We start from the raw sequence: 12,463 nt of genomic DNA on the forward strand, positions 1-12,463 counted from the left end.
TTTTTAAATTTCTAAACACGGAAACTTAATGTATTTTTGGCCACTGTTACCTAATCCAGTTGCACCATGGTAAGAAAAATGGGTTGTTTGGCACCTATTCTTTGAAGTTTTTGAGAATGGCTTCCTGGTTCAGATTTTTTTTTGTAACTATTGTATGTATGGTTGAAAAGACAATTTTCTATTTTTTTGGACTGGCCTTCTATTTAAGTGTGGTACATCAATATGTGATTAAAAATCTTCCCTATACTTAGTTTTTCACAAAGTCTCCCACAGTCTTGGTGGATTTGACCGTTTCTCCCGACTAGTACTGGGCTTTGCAGGTGGAGCTACTGGTAAAGAATCTGCCTGCCAATGCAGGAGGGCAAGAGACGCAGGTTTGATCTCTGAGTTGGGAAGATACTCTGGAGTAGGAAATGGCAACTCACTCCAGTATTCTTGTCTGAAGAATCCCATGGACAGAGGAGCCTGGCAGGCTATGGGGCTGCAGAGAATCAGAAATAACCAAGCAGCAGAAATAACCGACTAATACTATAGACACATATGTGTCAATCGCATGTAGTGTGGCTGGTGCTAAGCCGCTGGGAGAGGACAGAAGCTTCCTGGGCCTGAGGGGCCCATGCTGGGGAAGGGACAGAGCCTGCAGAATATCAGAACTGCAGAGCTCTTTCTCTTTTGGTTGGCAGAGCAGATTACCTCCCTACCGCAGGTGAGGTCCACGGCTGTGCTCTAGGCTGGAGGCTGGGCTGGCTCAATCTGTGTGTGAGCAAAGTAAAGTGATTCCTTTATTCAATAAAAGCTCTTGAGACCCTATGCTGTGTCAGTTGTGGGGCTCAGTGCTCTGGCCCCTGACCTCACAGGCTCCCAGTCTAGTGGGAGGCATCCCAACACCTATGAAAGAGCAGCCTCAGGTTAAGAGCTGGGCATTTACTGTAGGTGCATGGGGTGGGGTAGCCCATTCTGGCCGGGAGAGCACCAGACCACACTGAGACTCCAATCACTCCCAGGTCCACTGGCTAGATGATGTCAGGCTGTTTTTTCAGATTCCAGCTTATGAGACCACTTTGAGTCTCTGCATTTTCCACTCTTCTCCTCAGGTGGGTAGCAGATGCTGCATTTTCTGGCCTTAGGAGGTTGTGGCTGGGTGAAAAAGAAGTTGCTGCAGAAACTTCCCTTCATGGGTTTAAATATGAATGCTTGAGCCCTGGAACAGATCACGAGAGGTATTCTAGAGCAGAAGTTACACACTGCTATTCGGTTTGACTTGCCACACGCGAGGGCTTCCCTATTGGCTCAGCAATAAAGAATTCACCTGCAGTGCAGGAGATGCAGGAGACACGGGTTCAATCCCTGGGTCAGGAAAATCCCCTGGAGAAGAGAATGACTACCCACGCCAGCATTCTTGACAGGAAAATCCCATAGACAGAGGTGCCTGGAGGGCCACAGTCGATGGGGTCACAAAGAGTCACAGACGACTGAAGCGACTGAGCATGCACACTGCCTGTGGAGATATTTTAAAATTAGTTGCCAAAAATTGCAAAGTCTGATGTCACATCAGCTTGGGACCTCTTTGTGTACCCGAAGCTCCACTGGTGTGTTTTCTGCAGCCCACAGCCACTGCCCGTAGATTCTTATGTCTGCACTGGCATTTTCTTTTAGTTCGCTTAGGGGAAACTGAAATATCTCTCCTACAAATGTCTTCATTAAGTAGGATAAAGATTTTAAAAATCCACATGTTTCAGGAGAAGCAAGAGAGAGTACATTTCCTGGTGCAAGTAAAGACTGAGCCAAAGTGTTTAAAATGAAACAAAGTGTATCTGGGTAAAAGGATGAAACTTAAAGGCACCAAAATGAAGAAACCTGCGTTTCCCCAGAAACGGTCTACTCCACTCCTGTGGAGACTCAGAGGAGCAAACACGGCAGTTCTGAAGGGGTCCCGTCAGTGGGTGTCAGCGGCAGCCAGTGCAACCTGATGGCCTCTGGCGGGACAGATGGACCTTGGCAGTGGGTGGTGCCCACCCATGGAAGGCACAGTCCAGTGTGAGAGGCACAGACTGCCAGCCAAAGCCTTGGGCTCAACACCCAGCTGAGTGGACCTGGGGGTACCACACACCTCAGTGATGTCGTTCCCTCCTCCATCAGAGGAAGGCCAGTGCTAACACCTGACTCAGAGGGTTGGGATGAGGGTCAAACAAACTCACATTCTAAGATTGCAAGCGCTCACTGAGTTAGCTGTGTTAGGGATTTGGCTGAGGGATCCCAAGAAAAAAGTGTTCAGTTTCTGCCCACTCATTTAAATGGAGCTCTACAACTGTCATTAATTTGATTTATGTTTTTGCAAGTGACATTTCTTGCACAGTGGAGTTGGTGCCTTGATAGTTAAGTATGTGTCAAGGAGAAGTATGGAAACACATGACCCCAGATTTGTGGGCTGAGTCTGTGTTAACAACCAAGGGTCCTCCGAGGTTGGGCACTTAACCTGGGATCTGTGAACTTGGATGGGAAAAAAATTCCATCTCTGTCCTCTAACCTCTAATGGAAACTTAGCTTTTCCTGCTAATTCAAGTGCAGCCACTAAGCCACAGTGGCATTACCAGACAGGTGATTTTATTACTAGTAGGATCAGTGAATATGTCCATCCATATTTCAGTTGTTAGAGACATCTCTCAATATCATTTTATCATGGCATCAAGATCCTGGTAATTATTTCACTTGATGCTACGACTTGTTATTTACTGGGTGGGTAACGAAGCACATATATTTCTGTATCACAAGTCTGTTTTCTAGATATTTGGATAATTGTGTTTCAAAATAACTGGTTTCTTTTATAATCCTTGTGTGTGTGTGTGCATGTGCTAAATCAGGTGCTAAATCACTCAGTCGTATCTGGCTCTTTGTGATCCCATGGATTATAGCCCACCAGGTTCCTCTGTCCATGGGATTCTCCAGGCAAGAATACTGGAGTGGGTTGCCGTTTTCTTCTCCAGGGGATCTTTCTGACCCAAGGATTGAACCTGTGTCTCTTTTGTCTCCTGCACTGGCAGGCAGGTTCTTTACCACTAGCACCACCTGGGAAAGGATCCCTAAGTACCTTGTTTGGGGCACTTAAACATGTTATTCTGGGAAGAAATCCATAGGCCTCTGGAACCTAAAGGAGTCTGTGGTCCTAAAACAGTGACTGGCCACGCCGTGGGCTTGGGGGTACTTCCTGTCCTTGCCTCAAGGCTGGCAGGCTGGGAGCTACTGCATGAGCTGCACCTCCAGGCAGGCCGGCTTTGCCCGCATCCCTCTCTGAGACTCACCAGCTGGGGTCTCTGGGGAAGAATCTGCACCCAGTCACACTTGTGAGGGGAAGATCGTAGGAGATAATACTGGGTAATGATCAGTCCTGTTCCCCCCGTGCCCCCCTCTCACCCCAGATGCCCTCATTGTGGACCAGCTCCCCTTGGCTGCCTGCACTTGCTGGGATGACAGGGCTGAGAGGAACTAGCAGTGTTGGGCTGTGGCGGCAGCTTCCTTCCCCATCTGTCACGTGGGACTTGGCCTCCCCAGAGCTTTGGGTCACATAGTCACCCCTTTCTGCCCTTTTAAGAAGCCCTGAGCGGAACGCCAACATGCACTCTGCGGCCAGAATGCTGAGAGTCCTCCTCCTTCTCCTTGGTAAGTGGTGTGTAGAAAGGGGGCTCACGTTCCCCTTTCTTGGCTGGGTCGGGGGCTCCACGGTGAGTCAGAAACTGGGGCTTGCTAGCCCGCTGGGTCTCAGTCCCTCAAGAACGCATGTGTCCCTTTGGACAGATGGCTTTTCTCACTTTGATGGGACAGTGAGAAAAGCTTTTGGTCTGTTTCACTCCAGCTGCAGCTGACAAATGCTTCTGGGGCTGCAGAGGACAAGACGTTTCCTGTGGCAGAAAAAGCTTTGGGGTTGAGACCTAGACAAATCTAGCTTTAAACTGTGGCTCCACTGCTGGCAAAACAGAGCTTCTTAGAGTCTCAGTTTCTGAACCAATAAAAGGGAGAATAATAATGTTTACCTTCTAGGATTGTGTGAAAATTAAGTTAAATTTAATTAAGTCAAATGAAAATAATTATGTAAAATGAGAAAATGTAGATATGTAGATGCTTTTTTATTGTTAATGGTGAATCAGTCTTATTATGCAATAAAGCATGCTCTTATTTACTCAGAGGTATTTGTTTTTTAAAGTCGTTTTTAATCCTGTGATCAAAAGAGGAAAGAAGGGAGAGAGGCAGAGACTAATAGAAAAACAGGGAGATATAGAGGGAGAAAAATCAGGCCAGAGAAACAGAGAGGAAAAACCCAAAAGAGATAGGAATCAAGACAGAGTGATGGTTAGAAAAATGCATAGATAACAGAAAAGGAAAGAGTCTTGAGACTCTGCAAAATTGTCTTTAATGTCAACTGTTATTTCTTAAAAAGGCAATGGATGTCTGTCATCTACACAAAGAAGCTCTTTGCCAAAGCTTGCACTGAGTCAAGACTCAGAGGCAAGCAGTCTGTCTCGATTTAATGTTCTGTCTCTCGAGTAACAGCCTGTATCCTGGACATGAGCAAAATTATTCTCATGGGCAGAACTTTGTCTAAAGCCTGCACTAAGCCCAGGAGAGAATAAAGCTCTTGACCTCCGGGTGTTAGCATGTCAGGCAGATAGCAGCCTCGGCATCTGTCAGTTTACATGTGGAAATGGCGTGTAAAACAAGCGTTGGTGGCAATGAAAGGATGATGAAACCCAGGCAGCCAGAACTAAGGATGTACAGGACAGACCATGGGAGGTGTACCTGGTAAAAGTGCCAGAAGGTAGTGCAAGTTTTAACACTTGTTTCTGCTTTTGACCTATGTAGATGCACAAGCATGGGGGGAAGAAGTTAAATTTAAGGAGCCTCTTGAAAAAAGGTGCAAATTATATGAACAGGCAATTCACTGAAGAATGACAAATAGAAATAAACCTTTAAAATGCTCATGCTCACAAGTAACAAAAGAAATAGTAACGTCAAACATTTTGGAGTGCATCTGATAAGCTGCATAGTCATATATATTCTGCTCAATAGTTTATATTAGCTCATTCTGTCTCCGGGACAACTCTGAAATTAGTCCCCCTATTATCTGAGTTTTATGGATGAGGTTTGCATTGTGATACTTGGCCAAAGCATCACAACAATTTAGGGCTTTCAAACACTACTAGTAGAGATAGCAGTTATTGGCCTTGTGCGTCCAGCTCTAAACACACTGCATGTTAATCCTTGCTCTGCTCTTTACCAGCCCAGAGAGCATGGGTAGGATATTTATCCTCACTGTGCTCAGTTTTCTCATCTGTAACTTGGGGATAAAGAGTACCGACCCCACAGGTTGAGAGAATTCAATCTGTTATCATATTTAAAGCATGTAGCCAGTATCTAAGGTGAGGGGAGCATTCGTTATTGAGTACCAGATTCTGTAATCACAATTTGGTAATTTGTAGCAAAATGTAAGCTGTTCACAGCCTTCTACCCCAAAATTCCACTTCCAGGAGCTCATCCTAATAACCTAATAGGGTAAAAGCTCCCTAAAATATTTAATAGGATGCTATTCAGCACTGCTGATCACAGTGAAAATCAGAAACTACTGATTACCAGTCAGAATCCAGCTAAATCAAGTATGCTCTAAAATTTCCAATGAATCCAGTAAGTTTCAATGAAAGACTTAACTTTCTCAGAACTGATCTGGGTAGAAGAGAAGAGACAAAGTCATAGTTACAGAGTTTTAGTTATGTCGTCGTATTTTGCCCATGTTTTCTTACCTTTCCAAAAATTGACGGGAAGGAAATATAGCAAATGGTTAAAAGTATCCTTCAACTCTTTTTAGGAAATAGGATTATGGGTCATCTTTTAGTTTCTTTGTGTTGGAGAATTTCATAATGTTTATATATATTCTTCATTCCAATAAATACATTTCTATGAAGAGAAAAATAACTACCAACCTATTGAAAATTATAAGACAAACAAAATTTTCCCTTTATGGACTGGTGAAAGTGACCTAAGGATTATCTAGTGTAACCCATTAACAGATGGCCTGTGAAGGCAGGAGACCAGGCTGGTCATCCCAGGGTATATGTTAGAACTGTACATGAGAAGGGACACAGCGAGGTAGAGTGGCATCTCCACCTTTTAACCTCGGTGACATACAGGCTTGCCTGGGGCCAGGGAAGACAGCCCAGGTCCACTGTTTCCCATACATGGAGTAGTTGGAGAGCTTTTGAAAAACCAGTCCTCAAATATTTTGAAACTATTTCTAAAATCTAGATCAAGGTGACAAACATTCATGGACACAATACCCTAAATTAACACATTTCAAAATTTGGTTTTATTTTTTTAAGATATCCGTGTTTAAAAGGAGATGAATAAATGAACACATCCATCAGAGAAGCAGGGCATCAGGGATGAAATTAAACCCTTTGTCTCACTTCCTCTGTCTTATTTACCTCCCTCTCTCTCCAGAGGAAGTAGCACACCTGCTTTGACTGTGCTTCCTTCCTGTGTTGTTTTCTAGGTGTTAAAATGTTGACCTGAACCCCCTCACAGCATGGGTAACTTCTGTGTCATCTACCCACGCTGAGCCTATGAATCAGGTGTCTTCATCTTAACTATCTGTACGAGTCTATTGAAATACCACACAGTAATGTCGTCATCCATTCCAGTACTGACCCAGTTCAGGTTGTTGCTAACTTTTCTCATGACAGCTATAGCTGCAATAAGCCTTATCGGTCCGGTCTCCTAGAACCTATGTGCAGTGTGCGCCTTAGGAGGCATGCCTGGAAAGGAGTGACTTTCATTGGTATGTGTGATTCTCCTCTTCATCGGAATTGCTCTTCACCAGTGAGGTCTGGATTATCTATCCTGCTACTGATTCAATAAAACTTGATATTGTCACATTTCTAAATTTTTTTTGCCAGAGTTGTGAAATATTACCTATAAGGGTTTAGGTTATATATTTCTGATTGCTAGTGTGAAGAACCATTTTCTATGTACTTATCAGACAGGTTTCTTTTTCTCTGAACTTCTTGCTAGTTTTACTTGGTTACTGGTCTTTTATGTAACTTTTTCTGGATATTAAGTTTTTGTTCATGTCATGCATTGCAAATATTTTCTCTTATTATTGCTTTTCTTGTATTACTGCTTTTCTTTTATATTTGTGGTATTCTTTGCAGAAGTCTCTAAATGTGATACAGTCAAATTTAGGTCTTTTCCTTTTTGCATGTTTTGTTTTTCTGTCTTGCCTAAGAAACTTTTTTTTAAACTTTAAAGTGATTGAATTTTTCATGTTAGGTCTTTAATTTATTTGGAATTTATTTTTGTGTAAGGGCTAATTTTAGTTTTTTTCTTTATGGAATATTAATTGTCCTATCATTTATTTAATCATCTTTCCTTTTTCTTCTACTTTGCAATACTTCTGTCCTCATCTAATATGTGTCTGAACTGTTCATGAGCAGCATCATTATGCCCATTTCGCAGAGGAGGAAACAGAGAAATAGAGCATTATTGCTACCTTACCAGAAGTCAAGGTAAGTGAGAATATTGGGATTCAAATGGAAGTGTTTTGATGCCCAAAGACTATATTTTTGGCCCATCAGTCAAGAATAGAAAATGGATCATCAGGCAAAAACTGACAAGACTTTTCAAACTATCAATTTTTTATTTAAAAATAATATCAAACTTAAGAAAAGTTGCAAGAATAAGAATAGTGCAGCTCTTGCTGCTTGGCCTGCTGGCCAGCCTCCAACAGCCTGCTTTTCTTCCTCCCCCCACTGCCTGGGAGCAACCAGGATGAACTGAAACCAGGTTGTCAATGAATGTTCTTTCATTCATTCTGCCAAAATCGCTGCAGCCACGTGTGGTCTCTTCTTAAAGTCAGAGCAGGAGGCCCCAACAGCCCCCCTGGAACAGCCCCCCATTGCTCCTGTAGAGAGGGTCACAGCACCCATTTCTGAGCCCCCACCCCCCTACAGTGAGATAATTCTGAAGCCTGTCCTGGGTCTGCCTCCCTTGGAGCCGCCCCCACCCTACAGCTTCAGGCCTGAGGAATATGCCGGGCTACGCAGAGGCATGGACAACTCCACCTTCTGATTCACCTCCTGCCTGGAACCCTGTTATCAGCCACCTCCCCAGTGCCTCCTGGGTCAAGCCAGAGACTCTCAGGAGCCCTGGAGCACCCTCGCCCATTCTGCCACATCTCTGGCAGTTCTTGGCTTTAACTTATTGCTTTTCTACCCTTGTTCCATGCCAGTTGCTTCTCTTGTCTCAAGGGCTGGTCTGGAGTGACATGTCCACCCCTCACCTCCCATTATAAGTTAGAGGCTGCCAGGAGAAAAATGTGAACAGTTGGAGGTGCCCAGCAGTGGAATGGGCTGCTCTGAGCTGTGGAGGAGTCTGCACCCTGGGGTTCCAGCGTGGCCTGGACTGCCAGCTCTGAGATGTTTGGGAGGGCACCAATGTACCCTGCAAGATGGGGCTGCTTCACCTCTCTCCCATTCTACCTGAATAGAGAAGACCCCATTGTCCTCCCCCAACCCGCAACACATGTTCTCACTAAATTTCAGTTGATTGTTAAAAAAAAAAAAAGAATAGTGCAAAGAACAGTTGTACGATTTGCTGATTTCTTTAACAAATGACCTCACTTGCTTTATCATATGCTCTCTCTCTCTCTGTAGATAGGGAGAACACATGATAAAACAAATGTGGTTATATGTATATCTGTACTTATAATCTCTATTGATCTTTATGTAGATAATAGCTATGTTTTTATGAAACAGAAAATATCTATTATACATAGTAGATATATTTATACATATACGTATATACAGAGAGAGACACATACACACAGAGATTTTTTTCCTGAGCCACTTGAGATTAACTTATATACATCACTTTGAAAAAACCCTAAATACATTAATGTGTATTTTTTAAAACTGAAGATAGGGTTCAGTGGTAAAGAATCCTCCTGCCAATGCAGGAGATGCAGGAGATGAGGGTTCAATCCTGGGTCGGGAAGATCCCCTGGAGTATGAAATGGCAACTCACTCTTACATACTTGCCTGAAAAATTCCACAGACAGAGGGGCCTCATAGGCTATATAGTCCATGGGGCAGCAGAGAGTCAGACACACACCACTGAGTGACTGAGCATGCACAATCTCTCACAAAACTACAGTCACAGGACAGTTACCAACTTCAGGAAAGTTAGCATTGACAAAATTTTTCATGTACTCTATCATAGTCCAGTATTTCAGGGGACCTCACAATGATCTTTGCAGCTTTCGCTGTGTCTCAGGCGAGGAGCCAGTGGCGAGGATCTGGTGTTGTGTTTGTTTGCCCTTTCTCTTTAATCTTCTTTAACCTGGAACATCTCCACAAATTTTGTTCGTTTATGATACTAATGTTTGAGGGTTTCTGTTCCTCTTTTTCATGGAACATTCCTCAATTGGGAGTTTGTCTGATATCCTAATGATCAGATTCCAGGGGTCCATTCCCCATCAGAAAGCTCCATAAACTGATCTTGCGTCCTTAGGGTTTCACATTGGGAAGTGTAGGACAGCTTCCTGAGAGAGGCTGATGTACTTTTGACATAATGATAAAAGACTTACAACCAGGTTTTGGATAATAGTTGTCACAATTCTAAATAATTTGCCACTTAACTACCAACCAATCAATATTTTAAAATTTTGTTAAAATATTGCCCTAAGAAGAGCTATTGAAAATATCCAGTGAAATTTCTAGGCATTTTATTAGTGGTTTGCACCTTCCTTTTTAGAAAGCTGCTGTATAAAATATTCCTGTAGACTCTAATTCCCACCCAAATGTCAGCCATCTGTCTTCGTTTTAATTCTGTTGGAAAGTACCTGCTGAAATCTATGTATTATTATAATCATGATAATAAAAGAAATACAATATCACTTTAATTATGTTCCAGTGCCTAAAACATTCTTCACTGGAGGAGGCAGAGTTATTGAAGAGAGCAGAAGCTTTTCTCCCCCCTTAATTTATAATGAAAAGATGGCAAAGGCCGGGGTAAAGAGAATTAAATTCGTTTTTATCTTACAAGTCAAAGTCATCACTTTATGCCTTGGCTGTTACTCCCTGAGATCTTTGTAAAAATCTTTCCTGACAGCTTTTCCCCTGTTCCAGATTCTTGCCAAGACAATGGTTCAGAATCATGTGGTATGTGCATTCCAGTGAGAAAGAATTCCTGCTCTATTCTCTTTGACTATGTAACAAATGATCATAAATATAACAAAAGAAAATATGCACTAGAGTCTTTCTTATAAAGTCAGCAGAGGGTAAAGGAAGGGGCTAGGACCCCAGGAAGGCAAGGAGAAATTTCCTGATGTGGTAAGAATTCTCTTCATAATTTTTATCCATTTTTTAATTTGACTGCTTTTTTTTAAACTGTAGAATCTTAAGAGTTCTTAATATATTTGGGGTTGGAGTTCTTTGTCAAATACGTGACCTGCAAGTAGTTTCTCTCAGCCACAAGCTTGTCTCTTCATCCTTGTCACAGGGTCTTTCATGAAACAAAGCTACTTAATTTTAACTGCCCAATTTACTGATTTTTTTCTTTAGTGTATCATGCTTTTGATAGCTGAGTTTTCACCAAGCCCTAAATCTCAAAAATTTTATCTTACATTTTCTTTTAAAAGTTATATAGTTTTATATTTTATGGTTAAATCTATGATCCATTTTGAATTCATTTGAGAATTTAAGTCAAGGTAATTTTTTTCTTTTTCTTCCTTTCTATCTTTCTTCTCTACTCTTCTTTCTTTCCCCTCGCTCCCTGCCTCCCTCTTTCCCTCTTATGGATATCCAGTTGCTCCAGCACCATTGTTTGACACAAAGGTTGTCCCTCTATTGAATTGATTTTGCTTGCTCCTCAAAAATCTGTTGGTCGTATTTGTGTGAAATATTTCTGTGCTATCTTCTCTTTTCTGTTGATGTCTGTATCTGTCCCTCTGCCAGTACCACACAGTACTGATTTCTGTTAAGTATACAGGTTCCAAAATGGTAGAGTGATCATTCCTACTTTCTCTTCCTATTCAAAAAAATTTTAGCAAGTATAGTTCCTTTACCTTTCTAGGTAAATATTAGAATAATCTTATCTATATCAACCAAAGTCTTTCTGGAATTTTGATAGAAATTACATTAAATCTATAGATCAGTTTGAGGAGTCTGGCATCTTTACTATGTTGCGTTTTTCATGAAGTCAGTATGTATTACTAATTATTTAGGATGCTTTTAACTTTCTCTCAGCATTGTGGAATGTATAGCATATTAGACATTGTATATATATTACCAGATTTCCATCTAAGTATTCTTTTGAGTGATTATAAATTGTATGGTATTTAAATTTCCTCTTTCTATGTGTAGTTGTTAGTGTATAGAAGTATAATTGATTTGTATATGTCCATCTTTTATCCTGCCCCCTTGCTGAATTGACTTATTAGTTCTAGGATTTAATTTTTAGATTTTCCTACATAGACCATAATATCACCTGCAGGGACAGTTTAATTTTTTCTGAAAAGTATGCCTTATATTTCCTTTTCTTGCTTTATTAGATTGGCAGGAACTTCTAGTAGTATGTTAACAGGAACATTCTCCATCTTAATGGAAAAATATTTCATTTTTCACCATGAAGTATTCAATATAATATTAGCTGTAAGGATTGGGGTAGATATTCTTTATCAAGTTGAAGGAATTTTTCTCTATTCCTAGTTTCTGAGAGTTTTTTTTTATCATGAATGGATGTAGAATTTTGTCAAATACTTTTCCTGCATCACTTTATATAGTCAGGCAATTTTTCCTTCATTAGCTTGTAATTATGGTGGATTACACTGATGGATTTTTGAATATCAAACCAGTCTTGCATCCCTAAATAGACTCCATATGGTCATGATGCATAATTCTTTTATCTTTCTGAATTCTATTTGATAATATTTTGAATCTATATTCATGAGTGATACTGGTTTGCAGTTTTCTTTTTTTTTACGTTTAATTTTGTCTGGTTTTAATGTCACAATAATGCTGGCTTCATAAAATCAATTAGGAAGTATTTCCTTTCCATTTTCTGGACGGAACTGTGCAGAATTGGTGTGAATATTTTCTTCAAACATTTGCTAGAATTCTCTCATGAAATTGGTCTTGCAGATTTCTGGGAATTTGTAGATTATGAATTTAATTTCCTTAATAGCTACAAGGTTATTCATCCTATTTCATTTGGTTTAGTTGTGATATTTTCACTTTTTGAGGATTTGGTTCACTTTATCCAAGTCATCAGGATTTTATGCATAGAGTTTTTCATGGTATTCTCTTATTAACCTTCTGAGGTCTGAAAAATCTATATGATTCCCTGTTTCATTTCTGCTATTGGTAATTGGTATATTCTCTCTTTTCCTTTGTTAGTCTTGCTAGACGTTTGTCAGTCTGAT

At 41.1% G+C, this 12,463-nt stretch overlaps 1 protein-coding gene across 8 annotated transcripts in view; it reads left to right on the forward strand.

Annotated features, from left to right (window-relative positions):
* The first annotated feature begins 3,530 nt into the window (after nt 1-3,530).
* TMEM273 (transmembrane protein 273) overlaps nt 3,531-12,463 on the forward strand; it is a 30,484-nt gene continuing 21,551 nt past the window's right edge. For all 8 annotated transcript variants that reach the window (XR_006270889.1, XR_006270890.1, XM_043476840.1 and 5 more), the window contains exon 1: nt 3,531-3,657. Coding sequence is in view for 6 of the 8 variants with exons in the window: in XM_043476840.1 (XP_043332775.1) it covers nt 3,612-3,657 (46 nt within the window). In the remaining 2 variants the exon portion in view is untranslated. The remainder of the gene's footprint in view (nt 3,658-12,463) is intronic.

This window comes from Cervus canadensis, chromosome 8, assembly GCF_019320065.1.
Source record: "Cervus canadensis isolate Bull #8, Minnesota chromosome 8, ASM1932006v1, whole genome shotgun sequence".
Taxonomy (NCBI): domain Eukaryota; kingdom Metazoa; phylum Chordata; class Mammalia; order Artiodactyla; family Cervidae; genus Cervus; species Cervus canadensis.